The sequence below is a fragment of the Erythranthe guttata genome, chromosome 13, assembly GCF_056151865.1.
Source record: "Erythranthe guttata isolate IM_541 chromosome 13, IM_541, whole genome shotgun sequence".
Lineage (NCBI taxonomy): Eukaryota > Viridiplantae > Streptophyta > Magnoliopsida > Lamiales > Phrymaceae > Erythranthe > Erythranthe guttata.
In genome coordinates, this window is record NC_142545.1 from 6,465,458 (window position 1) to 6,482,021 (window position 16,564).

Below are 16,564 nucleotides of genomic sequence, written 5' to 3' on the forward strand. Positions count from 1 at the left end.
CTATCACAATATATAGACAATAGTCTATTATGTTTGCGTTTTACATGTACATCCTTATTCAATAATATGTCAATAAAATGTTAACTCAATCTTGGGAATTTAACGTCCAAGAGAGATATATAATTTTAACCTCGTGAATTTCTCGTTCGAGGGAGTTTTGCAAACTTGATCCCGGGAATTTAACATCCGAGAGAGATGTGTACATGTTACACAATTAGTAGACATATCGAATTAACTTTGAAATATTACCAATATCTTCAGGGTGTATAAGCTCGACCTTGGGAATATTTCTTCCAAGGGAATTTTACTAACTTAAACTCGGGAATAAATCGTCTAAGCTAGAGAGTTGTAAATTTTTATTTGAGGAATATATAATTAAGTTCGGCCTCATGAATGTATCGTCCGAGGGAGATATTATAAACTCGATCTCGGGCATATGTCGTTTGAGAGAGATATATAAATTTTATCTTAGAAATTAGCTCAATCTCGGGAATAAATCATCCGAAAGAAGTATTTAAACTTGACGTCATTTATATTTATCTCGAGAAAATATTATAGGCTTAACCTCGGGTATATATCGTCCGAGGGAGGTAAATAAATTTAATCTCGAAGAACCGTTACACCGAGAGAGTTATATCGTGATCATTAAGAATATTATACTGCATGATCTCAAATATATAACCTTTACTCATAGGCCAAAATATATTTTGTAGGTAATAACTCATGAGATTTAATTAATTTTAACCAGATGATTATCTCGGCGGAAATATTTGCATCCACTCTTGTTAATTTAAGAACATCTTGACGAGAACTATCTTTCACTTCGTCGTTGTAGGCCTAACTCCATATTTAATTTTATTATGACCTTTCAATCGACAATTTAACGAAAATGTCCATCGTTTATATGGGTACTGTACCCAATTAATTTTATTTTAATAGCCTCATTGGCCTTTTAGGGGAATCACAACTTTTAGTGACTCTACGGGCATCACACCCGGAGTTATATTTATGGCTTCTATATCGGCCATTATCCGGGACTACGACGTCCACCATCTCTACGAACATTATGTTCGGAGTAATTATCATATAGCCTGTAAATCGACCCTTAATTTGGACTCCTATGCGACAGAGTCATTTTCATTTGTATTATCTAAATCAACCCATTTTCTTTTGCTAATTTAAACAAGATTATTAAAAAAATAAACCGAAACTTGCACATGCCAATTACAAGTTTCTATATTTACAAAATCAAAATCATCCACTGCAAGTTGAAAATTCATTGCCGAGGCGATAGATAATAATTTCTTCTTTTTTCATAAATCAACATGCACATAATTATAGATGTATATATATACTTCCTTTCCTCCGAAAATCGGTGGCGTATAAATACCCTATAGAGTATTCGCTTCACCATTTGATTTTGAAGATCTAGATTTATTGAAATAAAATAACATAACATAAACAAACTTACATAACCTACCTTTTTCGAGCATAACCTCGTGCTGATAACGTGTTGTGAAATAATTCCCATTAGCTCATGAATGTTAATGATATATGGAATAATCCACCAAAATAAGATAAGTGGAAAAGTCATTTGTATATAATAAGAATTGTATATGTATATATATGTCATCATATAAGACAAAATAATGTAATATAATAGAAAATCACACTAATTAGTGGGGTAATTAACAAACAAAGAAATATAAGAAGTTGAGAGAAAAGAAGGCTCATAGCCATATTATTTATTCAAAGACTGTGCATGTATTTATAGGCATGAGAATTCCTTAGTCACCATTACACATGTCATTACTTGGTAAATTTTATTATCTAATTGTGACACCTATCCAGGACAGTTGTCAATAGAAGGATTAATTCCATTTGGTAGTCCACAATATTATAATACTAGGAAAGTTTTTAGCAATTTGTACATTATATTTTATTCACAAATATTATTTATTTCTTAATTTTTATATTTTAATCCAAACACTATAATTACTTTGATTATACAAAATTTTATTAGATAATTGTTTTTAAATTAACAAATATTATTTATTTAGAAATTATTAAAATATATATATATATATATATATATATATATATATATATATATATATATATATATATATATATATATATATATATATATATATATATATATATATATATATATATATATATATGTGTGTGTGTGTGTGTGTGTGTGTGTGTGTGTGTAAAAGAGAATTAAACACATATTTTATTTATGAAATATTGTTTTTAGTTGTGTATACAATTAAATTGGTTTTGCCTAATTTTATAAATATTATGTTATTTTTAATGTCATGTTACATATATTTTATTATTCTTCAACATTTTTTATAGTATTTCAATTTTCAGAAAATAAAATTAAAATAAAAATCAACTAAAAATAAACGGAAAAAAAGAAAAAAAAAAAAAAGGAAGAAAGTGTTATACAATGATCTTCTTCCTCAGCAACACCCCCCACCCCCACAACCAACAACCAAACTACACAACCGGAGTCCGGAGGGCTCTCCACCGGCCACCAACTGACGACCACTACAGCCTCTATTTTATTCCTCTTCCGCCAGTGGTCAAGGACTCCCCTTCCCTTCTTCAAAGAAAAATATTATCTTCTTCCCCGTCGACTCCCCCTTTACTACCCAAAAACCTTCTTCATCGACAAGTCCAGATCGATGCCGGTAACCGCCTACGAAGACTACATTGAAACCATCGTCACGGTTCCTTCGACCCTACACCCGGTGAAAAACACTGGGAGGGTCTTCTGCTACCATGTGTTCTTTTTTTTATTTTTCTAAAACCCCTAAAGTAAACCCTAGCGGGGAATCTATTATAAAATACAAAAAAGAAATACGTGACAGCAGAAGACCCACCCGATGTTTTTAACCGGGTGTAGGGTCGAACAAATCCCACCGTCACCGACACCCAATGGGTTGAAAAAATTACTGCCACGCACGGCGGAACCCCTGCAGTGGCGTCCAGATTTTCTTCACAAAATAAAGACATTTTTTCAAATTTTTATTGTGGTTCTTGCATTGGGAAAGAACAAGAAATAATCTCAATTTCTTTCGTCTTTTTACTGATCAAATTGAACCGAAAAAAAAACTGATATTGGGAAGGAGGAGCATGTGAGAAAAAAAACATAAAATTACAAATTCAATTGTCAAGTTCACTTTTTGGACCAACTTGCAACAATAAAGTGAAATTTTGGCTACTCAAAAAGTATAGTTACATAGGGTCTAAAGGCTCACGTGCAAAACACATGATATTTCCGTTCAAATTAACACCAAAATAAAATGGCAGACCAAAATTGTTAAAAATGGTTAGTTTGAGGACTAAAATCGTGGCAAGAAAAATATAAGGATTAAAATCAATTCTGGTGTATTATAAAGGGATCAAAAGTGTAATTATCCCCGTGATAGAATTTGGCAATTTGAGATATAATAAATCTGAAATAATATAAGTAAATTATAAATAAGGGATAAAATAGTCTTATCGTTTAAGATTTTGTTAATCATTGATCTTAAATGACAAGTGAGCGGGGTATGACTAATAATACAAAAGGGGCTGGATCCATTATAATATAAGTAAAAGTGTTGGGGTTTTTTTTACTAATAATCCTACAAATAATTATAAAATGAAAAAAAAAAAACGGTTGAACCGGTCCAACCGTGACCTAATAGTTGACCTTGTCGATGTCCGGTCCAATTTTTAAAACATTGAAAAAACACAATTGTTATAAAAAAAATGTTTTAAAAATTGCACAAAATGCCCAATGTGCTGACAATCACACAAATCACCCTGAAATGTGAAAAAAAAAAAAAAAAACGACAAATAACCCGCAAAACAAATATCATATCGTATCTATAGGATATGAAATTCTATAGCCATATTTACTTGTATTTGATTACAATTGATACATATGCCACGTTGTATCATTTTCATCGAAATCGGATCATGATATATATCGCGGCGGGATATTGACTGCACGAGATCACGGGATATTGACTACACGAGCATCTTCGACCGGTCACTATATCGCCATTTTTTCATCTAATTTAGGTATTTTTTTACCTCCCACTCAAAATCACTATATCACCATTACACCTAAGAATATGGAGTTATGGATTTAGGCTCCCACCGTGGTCAACCCCCATATAACCATATACTAAAATCCTATATTTCCACCAATTTTTTTTGTGAAGGAATTTTTTGGCCCATCCAACATTTTTCTATTTTTTTCCCCACCAAATCCTATTTTTCTTACCAAATATAGAGGTGAAAATAGGATTTGGTGTAATTAACACTATTTTATTAATTAGCATATAAAATGATGATTTTAACTAATTGCACATAATTACCTACTTATTAGCATATTTATTGTATATACATTAGTGTTAATTACTAAATTAGTTTCTAAAATATAGATACATTTTTTTATTATTAATAAAAACATTAATTCTAATAATATAAATATGCTTATTTTTAATTAATTTGTATATTTTTTTTATATCAATGTTGGTTACTTCATTTCTTTACTTAACTAATACGTTAATTGCTATTAATAAAATATAATAAGCAACAATAGAATGATTAACAAAACACATTTTAATTGATGAAACACAGGATCAGACATTTAAATTGAAATAAATAGCTCATAAAACAATAAACAAGATAACATGATAACAAAACATAATAAACTATGACACAAATTATATAAATTTAAATTCTTATGAACTACTTATTTAAATTCTCATGATCTACTTAATGTCTCTATTGTCATAGTTGTTGTCGTTCGGAGATTCCGGGACATAAACATATTCATCGCTTCCTCCACTTCCCTATGTACTAAAATTCAAATTCCTAGCTGCTCTTGACATGTTTCAACTATATTTATTGTTTCTTATCACTCCAGAATTGTTTGACATAGGGTGTGAGATTACTCAAATCCTTTCCCATAACATCAATATCATGTTCAGCAACTTTTAATTTAATTTAATTTTCTTTCATGTCCATTTTTGTTGTTTAAGGCTCACCAATAAATGGCACGTGCTTCTCTTTTGTTCCGAATATTTAAGTACTCTTCATGCTGCTTTTGCATAAGATCTTGGCTATTTTCAACGCTGCTCATCACCTCCTACCACATAGGATTTGCAATTATTAGAGGAGCGGCTCGATTCTGGAAGAAAGAAGACTTGCATGAAGTCATGTTTCATGCATTATTATGCACAATATGATAGTTGAGGAAGAAGGTAGTGGATAGAAACGCTTATATTTTTTATGATGTTCAATCTCCCACAAACTTTGACTATGAAAGTCCGTCCTCTATCCTGCCTATTGAGCTTTTGAGGGATTTTAATAATGCACCATATGTTAGTTTTCTTGATCGACATCGAAATCTGATAAATCATTGAAAGCACAATGAGTTAAGAAGGAGATTGGTAGCACACTTGTGGGATAAACGTGCTCAGATCGATGATGATGATGATGATGATGATGATGATGATGATGATGATGATGATGATGATGATGATGATGATGAATGACATTTTTTTTATGATTTTAAATTAATTTATGTGGTAATATTTTTATTTATGCAATAATTTATGAGATTATCGTTTATGTATGATTTTATTATATATAAAATAATTTGAGTTCATGTTATTTCATGTTTTAGATATTTTTTTCAAATTGATAACATAATTTGAGTTCATGTTATTTCATGTTTTATTACTTAAAATTGGATCTATAATTAATATTTAGGAAATAAAATATACGAAAATTACGATAAACATTAGATTTACAGTTTTTGAGCATATATGGTAAAATGCCATGGGAAACCAACCCATATCCTATTTCATATAAGTGGTGAAATGGTGAAATATTATTATTTTAATATTTTTTTTAAATTTTGGTGAAATCCATGGGAGACAAAAAACCCCGTTTTTTTCCAAAAAAAATATGGTGGAACGGTAAATGGTGTGCTAGCAGTGGAAGATGAACTAATTTTTTCACCACAAAAAATGGAATTTGGTGAAAAAATAGTAAAACCGATTGGGATGCTCTTAATTGTCCAAACATTCAAAATTTAATTAACTTGGAGTATATATGAAGTACTAAGTTACACTTCAATAAACATAATGTAAAATTCATTATATTTAAATATTTTCTTATAATGAAAGAGAATTGAATCCCTCACTTTTTTGCCACTGAACACTTGATATTGACATCGATTTACCGCACTCATTGCTAGTAGACAAGAACGACATCAAGGTTACTGCGAAAAATAAGTTCGAGTATTTGTCATTCTGTATTTTTTTCTTTGGTAAATTAAGACCAATCCCATGAGGTAATGTCAAATTACAAACAAAATCCTATTGTTTGAGAAATTACAACCGTTCCCTTAACTATGAACTTCTTACACGTTCACCTTTGTAGTGTCAAATTTAACATAATCTTCTAAATTATATGAATATTCCCCAGTTTGTACCCGTTTTATCCCATTCAAGCTCCACATTTTAAAACAAAATGATCATAAGAATGCGTCTCTTGAATCGTAAATTAAAAAACAAAAACCATCCTTTTCTTTTTTTCTTTTTCATTAGATCTTTTTGAGATGATCGAGATCTATTTTTTGTTCGAGGTTCAAGAGGAAGGAGATGAACCACAACCCAATGGTGCTTTTACGAAAGTACGGTCACCGGTGGCTAATACCTTCTGGACACTATCGAACCTGAAATCCACTCTCAATCACTCCTTTTAGGTTGGCATAATCAAATTCATTTTTTCTCGCGCTATCTCAGAGTAGTCCTTGGAGAAAAAAAGAAACATTTTGTAAAACATTACTTTGTTCATTCATATATTCGATTTCACCAAAGAAAAACGATTCATTTAAATTTAATAAATGATTAATCGTAGAAAAAAACTTTTTGTCTTTCCTAACTCTAATGACTAGAAGTAGGGGTGGCAATTTGGATCCAGTTTCATGGATTCGATTAGATCCAGTTTGGTCCATATGGATCCAGTTTAGATTAAATCTAATTGAAACAAACCGAATCGGATCAAGTTGATTTTTTTTTTAAAACTGGATCCATGTGGATCCACTTTAGATCCATTGAAAGTTCAACAAAAAATGAAGTGGGTCATATTGGATCCAACCAAAACCAAATTAAATACTAAAATAATTTTCTCAAAAAAAAAAAAAGTCGAATATAATTTTAATTGTAAATTTAATAGATCAAACATTTTCACCCCTAATGTGTGTGTGTGTAGACACGGCCATGGGCCGGTTTTGGGCCCAGAACCGGCCCGTTGACGACCCGGCCCAACCCGTTGACCGGTGAACCGGCTCGGAACCCGTGAACCGGCGCGTCGTCCCCGGGACGGGCCTGGTTCTATGAAATGGTGAACCGTGAACCGCCGGCCCGGCCCGGCGGTTCACCCGGATTTAAAAAAAAAATTCAAAAAAAAAGCAAATAACAGCTAGTGAACCGGCCCGAACCGGCCCGGGTGAACCGGCCGTTATTTGCTTTTTTTTGAATCCCCCCCCCCAATTTTTTCTATAAATACCCTCACACCCCAATTTTTCCTATAATTTACTTATTCATCAAATATTTCAAAAAAAAAAAAAAAAAATCAAATTTTCCGGGCCGACCCGGCCCGCCGAACCGTGCATACTACGGGCCAATTCCGGTTCCGGAAAAAGTGAACCGTGAACCAGTATGAGCCGGCCCGGAACCGGCCCGAACCGGCCGTGGCCGTGTCTATGTGTGTGTGAAAAATGTCTTGGATTGTGTGTGAAAAGTGTGTGTGTGTGTGTGAAAAGTGTGTATGTGCATGTGAGTGTGTGTGCGTGTGTGTGTAACGTGTGAATGTTTATGTGAGTGTGTGTGTGTGTTTGTGTGTAAAAAGTGTGTATGTGTACATGAGTATGTGTACGTGTGTATGTATGTGAGTGTGTGAATAGTGTGTAAAAAGTGTGTATATGCATGTGAGTGTGTGTGTGTGTGTAACTAAAAAGTGTGTATGTGTATGTGTATGTGTATGTGTATGTGTATGTGTATGTGTATGTGTATGCGAGTGTGTGTCGTAAAAAAGTGTGTATGTGTGTGTGTGTGTCAAAAGTGTGTGAATATTATGTGTAAATGTGAAAGTTGAGATATTAAACCACATAAATTGAGATAGTAAACCCTAAAAGTTGAGATATTCAACCTCATAAGTTGAATTACAGATGGATTGAATCCATGTGGATCGAATCCGGATAGGTCTAAATTCGATCCACATTAAATCCATCCATATAGGTTGATTTTAGATCCGGTTCCATTTGTATCCGATCCACATGGATCGGGATCGGACCCGGTCCAAGTTGCGAAATTGCCATCCCCAACTAGAAGTGATACTGATAATATGACATTTTCGACTAGAAAATATAAAACAGATATTGGGCATTCTAGAAAAACATTTTGCACTTCATTTACCAAAAAAGAAAATTTAAATCTATTTGTGGTGCATCAAAAACTGCATTTTTACACAAAATGAATACAAACTAGAGAACATTCCGCAGAATTTAGAACATTCTGTTGAATTTGACACCATAAGAGTGGACGTGCAAGAAGATTCATAATTAAAGGTGGTGTTTGTAAATACCCAAACATGATAAGGGTTTTTATAATTTGACCTTATCTCAGGGGTTAGCCGTAATTTACCCTTGTTTCTTTAAAAAAATTAACCAAGGTATAACATGATTAAATTATCTTTGGTTGAACCAATATTTAACAGAAATTGAAAAACATCTCATAAGTCACACTTCTCTTGCTCAACTGTTAGCCTCTTTGCCAATATTGCTTTGTCACCCCTACGTCACTCAATCGGTCTAAAGAGAACACATTGCAACAATTTGTTGTTTGAGTTTATCAAAGAAGGAACTTACTGCTATTTCCTCCAAAAATAAATGAATTAACATATTTTAACAAAATAGAACTTAAAAAAAAAATATTAATGTATTTCACTATTGATTATTTTTGCTAACTACTCAAACATCTTTATGCTTTTAACTATGTCTTATAATTTTTTTGTTTAACTAATTAAATTATCTTCAAGTAAATTTGAATAAATATCTACATTATCGATACATCATACCAAAACTTGAATAACTATGTGACCAAAAATATGCCCTATATTTAAAAGATAAGACTTGTGCAAATTAAGATAAAAGTTTTACTCGTACGTTTATTATATGGAATAAGCAGCGACTTACGTAGAGTTTTGATTTATTCGGTGTTCTTTGTGGCATATGCAATGAAATTTACACTGATATCATCAGAAATAGACCACTGCCCCGTGAGTGGGTTGTAAACAAAGCCAGCCATCTCTTGGACCTGTAACAGAGAAAACACAAGCATCATAAAAAGTCTCAAGTCTCGATTGTACAATTGATCCATTTGCTTCTTGTGACTTACAGAAATAGAAGCACGCTCGAGAATTAAAACTAGTTCTTCCGGTGTCAGAAAACTCGACCAATCATGTGTGCCTCTTGGGAGCTGAAAGTAAGTTATACACACATGTCAATTCCCTATGCATGCTACCAAGAATCTTGAGTTAGAGAGAATGAAACAGTGAAATACTTACCCAACGTAAAACATATTCTGCAATGACGATCGCAGTTGCATATGCTCTCATTGAACGATTAATTGTTGATATGAGAGTAGCTCCACCACAACTCGTCAACGCTGACAACGATTTGCAGAACTCTGCAGGTTCTGCTACATGCTCAATTACCTATATTATATGATCCAATACTGAAGATGATTAAATTACTCAAAGAGATGCATAAATGTTTCTCCTTTATTTTGAGCTATCGGAAAATCGCACAACTACGATTCAAATCGATAATAATGTATGTACCTCCAGTGCAAGTACAGCATCAAATTTCATCTGCTCTTCCACCATTTTCTCTGTCCAATATAGTAGCAATCATAAATCAGCTTCTGAAGATTACCATTTAAAAGTTCAAATGTATGGTTTTGAATCAATTACATAATATAGCTGTGTTGAATTACCAGAAGTGGCCAGCAACACATACACAAAGTAAGAAACAAATTTTGAAATACCAAAAATCAAACTGCTTAATATACTGCATGCTGTCAAACAAACTGAAACAAAAAGTGATAATTACGAGGTACATGAGGAAATATATACCAATACAACTTCAATTACTAAGATCCACCTACAGAGATTCAAACAACTGCCACCCTACCATACAATAAATAAATGAAGAAATAGAACCAAGAAGGAAAAGTAGAAAGTCGAGGTATAAAGGTTAAAACAAAAAAAGATATAAAGATGCAGATCGTTAAACTTAGAACAAAGAAAAGAAATAAAAAGAAAAGAAATAAGGGAAAAAACGTCTTATGCTTGTCGTAGATGAGAGTTTAAGCATGTGTAGATGGAATACATTAGTTGAGTGTTGGAAGATATGTAAAGTAACTCATATGTATAGCAAAGTAGATACAAACAAGTAGATTAGTAAAAAGAAAGATAATCAATTATTTTAACCTTCCTATTGAACAAATAAGAACGATGTATACCAGCTGTTGTGCAACGATAGTCAATAGAGGAAGTAATCGGATCCAAATCCTGCAAAAGATTTGCGCGTTCATTTACATAAACAACAAATGGAAGATTTTTTGTCATATGTATGCCGTGTTAGATAGTACACGAGTATAAATGTCATTATCATCACACAAAAATGACTTAACATGAGAGCTACATGCAAATCAACCAATCGGAAAAAGCTCCATGGATTTGCTATTATAGATTTGAAATCCTCTGTTTAAATCTCTCTATCCAAATGCAACCTCAAAATTCTTAACGAAAGACAAGCTGGTTATGGAAGGTAGTTCTTATATCCATTTCGACAGTTCAAACAATAATGATTTTTTGTTATTCAATGTCACGCCTCTTTCAATAATTAGACAGTGCAATAGTATAAATTTCATTAACACAGCACAAATGTACATCATATCAAAGTGATTCTGGATCAAATTCTAAACTGTTCCAGAGTGACAAGCTCAATATGAAAGGTGGTTATGTCTAGCAGAGTAAAACAGAAATTCAATAGGGGTGAGAATTTGAAATTTAAGTCCTTATATTCAATATCAATTCTACCAGCGAAGAAGTTCTGTTATACAAATGTAATGCCTTTTTTAATTATAATGTGATACCAATCATGCATGAGATCAAGATTTAACACCTTAAGCCTCCAAAAACCTTTCAAATTAGATACAGTCCATCAGTAAAGAAACTTCAAATACTTCTAAACACAGTTTTGTTATATCAAATAAGAATCTTCATAACCACTCCCACTCAAGTCTTTGAACAAAGCAAAACCAAGATACTAAAGTGAAATAACCCCTTCGCTTGTAATGGAAAAAGTTTCATCTGAAAATTAAAAAGAAAAATCTGAGGCCTAAAAGTGGTGACTTCGAGGTAGTTAAAGTGGGGGGTTTGAAGTAAAAGTGAAAAAGGGCTGTAAAATAGTAACCATAAAATCTGACAGCAAAATATACAAATATATACATCTTGTAAAATTTAAAAAACAAATGCCAAATATTATTTATTCAAACATAATAAATCATTTCCTGACGGAAACAAATGTATCGCAACCTAAACAACATGTCACAATTTGAGCAAAATATTCTCTAAAAATCCAACTAAAGGGGTCGAAGTCAAGATAGTATTAGCCGGATTTAACTTTGGTTTGAAAATAAAAAATTCTGGGTCTCTAATTCCAAAAAGAATTTAAATGCTAAAATACTAAAGTCCTAGTAAAATCATGGACTTTTACGAATTTTAGGATTTCGCACAATTTTGCTTGTTTTTGACTTCTGCTAAAATTCAATGAAATAAATGGTAGTAGAACTTAAAATCCTAGAATTTTTGAGATTTTATTCCCAATATTGACTATCACAGACTTACCTCACATATACTTGAACCCCTTACCAGAACCAAAAGTCCCATCATATCTATACCACATACAGATCCAAGACTAAAATACTCAAATAACCACATCTTCTGACTCTGAAAGTCCAATAATGGGAGAGTTCGAATATTCTAGACGTACTCCATCAATACAAAATTGGTGGATGATGAAATTATAGGATATATACTTGTGCACTAAAACATAAGAGGAATGTGCAGAACTGGTCCACAGATCTTAATTTTATTCTTCAAAAAGACATACCGCATGAAGCTGTGCAATCTTGATATTCTTTTCCACAGCGTCAACTCCTGTAACAGTAGCACCCATACGAGCCAAAGGCTGAATATGACAACAAAAATGATATCAGACAGTAGAAAAGAGTTACTTCTGGTACACATAAATATATTCTAGCTAACACGATATACCTCATTTCACGTGTTGACATTCCAATCATAACCAATTTTACAAAACAAATGTTCAATAAATACTTTGTTTTTGTGAAGTAGAAGATATGAGAATGTCAATGTAATGTGAATCATGCCAAGTTTGAAATATATCCATCAAAGTATATGTATACCTCAGATAAAATTCCGCCTCCGCAACCAACATCCACAAATTTCAATCCTTCAAAGGGCCTTGTAGAGTTTGGATCCTTTCTGAAACATGTTAGATTCATCAGACTCTATAAGACAACCAAGAAAGAAAATGTGACTGCTGATAAAAGGTTTCTCAGTTACCTTCAATAAATGCATTCATTTCAGTTTAAGATGTATGCTGAAGGAACGTAAAACGGAAAATAAATTTGGGACGTAAAACCAGAATATTGTTTCTTATGAGTAGTTCAAAAGGAACAGAAAAGTTTAGTGCAGTTCAAGAGGTAAACATTGCTGAGTGATGGTGAAAAAGATCCATCTAGAAACACCTGCATACGAAAGCATTTTGCGATCCTAACTGGACACATAAAGTTTGTTCAAAAGGATAATCACAATATATGATGGCGTACTCATTTTGCAACTATTAGATACAGAACAAAGTAAAAATAAAGCTTCACTGAGAAAACAAGGGGTTTACTACAAGTAACTTATTTCATATCACCCCTACTAAGTGAAAAAGTACATAAAAACCCATTTGTTCCATCCGTGTAAGGCGCATACGTATAAACTTAAAAAAAGAGAAGAACATGTAAAATCATGTTCGATTAATTAACGTTTCACATCTATTATACTACTAGGGTATTTCTATGATCACTGTCTAACCTAAATATTTATTTAATCATGGTACAATAACCATTGCGTGCACAACTAATGAGTAAAATTATGTATGATTATAAACACTTCAATAATTACAACCTGAGTAAATTATTGTAACAGAGAGCCATTGATGAAGTTACATGTCTCTTAATCTTTACATACTTAAATTACTTTATGCTCGTATAAGAAAACGGCGTATTTGAAGAATCCATCAAACAAATGTTCGATGAAATTTTATGTTCCAAATAGACTGTTGGCAACTATAATATCTGAAGATAAATAGTATTTTAGTCTCTGGTTCAACAAATGTGCAGCTACCCATTATTATCCTCTTTTTAACGAAAATTGCTTTTCACTTTTCAACCCCATTAAATTGATCATACTCAACAAAATCACAGGAAAGTTCAAGAAACTCGAGAGGGCAATTGGTCATACATTAGTGCCGATTCCTTCAACAAGAACTACCTCAAGTTTATAACATTTACATATCAAGAACTACCTAAAGTTTATGCATAATTCATTATATCGTATAATACCCTATGCTTTTTAACGTAATATAATACTGGTATTATAGTTGGAGTTGTTAAATATCGTATCATTTTGCACTAGTACTGAATCAATTGGGAAAGTTTCTGAAGCCAAAATTCATTCCAAACAAATAAATATGATTGCCAACCAACAAAGACATTTGTACATCTCCTGAATTCATTTATATTCACTTATATTATGTTAGAACAAGCTTAGTAAACAGTTTTGACAGGTAAATTTAGGTGAAAATTATGATCATCCAAGTATTTAAGTTCGATGATAAGACTAAATTTCCGAAACCAACTAAGAATTACCCAAAATGCCGGCACAAAGTGGACCTAATGAAAGCAAGCCTCGTCGGATTCATCAAATGCAACGGCTTGAACGGTCCTTCAGCATCCCACCTAATATTAATTTCGATATCGAATCGAATAAATTGACGAAAATAACAAAGTAAAATTTGGGGAAAAAATTGGAGCTTAAGTAAACAATACCAGGTCTCGGAAATGGCAGCAAATTTTTTAAGCTCCGTTTCATTCAGAGAGCTCTTCGACTGTAAATTGGACGCTGGTGGGGGAGTTGAAGCCGGAGCGGCTGGAGATGGCGGCGGAGCATCTGAAAATAACCGGGTTTGGAGTTCGTGGACGAATTTAGGGTGTGAGCAGAGATTCCTGGGTTGCGGAATTTGTAAAACGGGTCGGGTCATGGAGTAGATTCGGGTTAGCAGATGCTTAGAAACCATGTTTAGTCGGAACGCCGCCTAGAGCGGCCGGAACGGGTGAAACGGGATGGGATCGGCCCTCACCGCGCCAAAATTCACGAGGAGAAGTTGATAATTATGAAGGCGAAGAGGGAATAGACTCTGCTGTAGAGGGTGTCACCGGCGATTGGAGTGGAGGAGGGGGCGGGGCGGTGGAAGCAGAAGAAGAAATTTGAGGAAGAAAACGTACTGTATTCTCTAAAAAAAAATGTATTCATTTTGATTGTTTTAAGAAATTTTGTAAATTGCAATTTGATCCTAGATATTTGGATTATTCACATTTAGACCCAATTGGATTTATGTAGATCTACGATGCCCGGAAACTTCAACCCACACGCGTTTCCACGTTCCGGAAATCGAAACTCCATGACACACGTTTCGGGACCGTTTACATAAACATTTAAAATTTTTGGGGACGTTTATGATAATAATAAAAAATTGAAAACACGTTTCCACACAAAATAAATCCAAATTTCATTTTAAATAAAAACTTCGAATTGCATACGCTTAAAAGAATCTTAAATATTATGTCTCTTTTTCATTTCTAGTGGTATTTTAATATTTTGTAGATGTTAATCCAATACTTAAATTTATATTCCATAAATGTAATTTGTAGAATGATATTAAACATTATAATATTTTTTAGAAATTATGAATGCATCCCTATATTTTTATTCTTTACGGATTTCCCCACATTTCCGTATCCAACTTTTTTGAAAACGGAGTTTGCCTGTGTCCGTTTCCCTATTTCCCTGTGTCCGCGTTCCCCTGTCCGTCCTACATGGATGTAGATTTATTAAAAAATGAAAGGGAACGCTTAGTTTGCACCCCTAAATTATGGGGTGTGTATGAAGAAGACCCCCTGAATTACAAAACATACTGAAATGACTCATTGTTTCCAATCCATTTGTCATGTGCTGATGTAACAATGATTTTCTCCAATTAATGTCTCTTGACATATTTACCCCTCAATTTGCTATATCTATAAAAATATATACAATTTATATCCATAAAGATAACTAAATAATACCCATAATATTTTTTTATTTACTTTTGTAACCTATTTATATAATCAAATATTAAAATTATATTTTGATTTAGTTAATAAAAATAGGTATCACATCGCTGATCATTATTAGGGCTGGCGATCGGGTCATGTGAGCAGAATTTGGGTCGGTTCAAGCTCATATACCATCAGGCTTAGTTGTTATAGGTTCAAGCGCAAATACCATCAGGCCTCATTCGTATAGGCTCAAACTTGGCTCACGTATTTTTTTGGGATTCGTGTTTATACCAGGCAATAAATAAATTATATATTTTACAACTTTGCAGTTGAATATGTTAAAAACAAAAAATCATTCGCTCTTTACTAAAACAAATGATAATGTTGGAAATATTTAGGTGGTGTTTGTAAAAGCTTTTTGAAACTGATTATGGGTTTTTTTTCTCATAATTTGTTTTTAGGTGTTTGCAAAATAAACTTTTGCTTTTCCTTATCTTAAAATAATCTACTTTGAGCTATTTTTTTACAAGCATCCCTAGCCCTGCTTTTTCTATTTAAGTTCATTTTCCAGAATATTTGCAAACACCCACAACGTTTAGAAATAAGCTCTTAAAATAGACTTAACTCGCAATCACTAACTTCTGCTTTTAAATAAACTTTTGCAAACACCACCTTAATCCTTAATTAATTATATGAAAAAAATGCATTTTAGTGGAAAATGAAGAAATATAAAATAAAATACACAGAAGCAATTAGAAATGTCCTCCTAATTAACTCTTTTCGGAAATCTTGAGACTTGCAATATATATATATATATATATATATATATATATATATATATATATATATATATATATATATATATATATATATATATATATATATATATATATATACATACATGTAGCACCCCCTTCTAATCGGGCGATAAATCGAACCAGTATCGAAATATTCATTTATGTAGCGGAAGCAAAAGGACCTCTTTGTAATTATTAAAACTTTAGAGTTGGACTTAATTATTA

General features: G+C 32.6%; 1 protein-coding gene across 1 annotated transcript; it reads right to left on the minus strand.

Annotated features, from left to right (window-relative positions):
- Positions 1-9,001: 9,001 nt before the first annotated feature.
- On the minus strand, positions 9,002-14,764 carry COQ3 (coenzyme Q 3). The gene is made up of 9 exons (XM_012988863.2): positions 14,274-14,764; positions 14,094-14,183; positions 12,579-12,657; positions 12,263-12,340; positions 10,608-10,656; positions 9,925-9,974; positions 9,649-9,798; positions 9,480-9,560; positions 9,002-9,398 (listed from the first exon to the last, which is right to left on the minus strand). Exons 1-9 carry the CDS (start codon positions 14,519-14,521, stop codon positions 9,291-9,293), a joined length of 933 nt encoding a protein of 310 aa, XP_012844317.1. The 5' UTR covers positions 14,522-14,764; the 3' UTR covers positions 9,002-9,290.
- Positions 14,765-16,564: the final 1,800 nt, after the last annotated feature.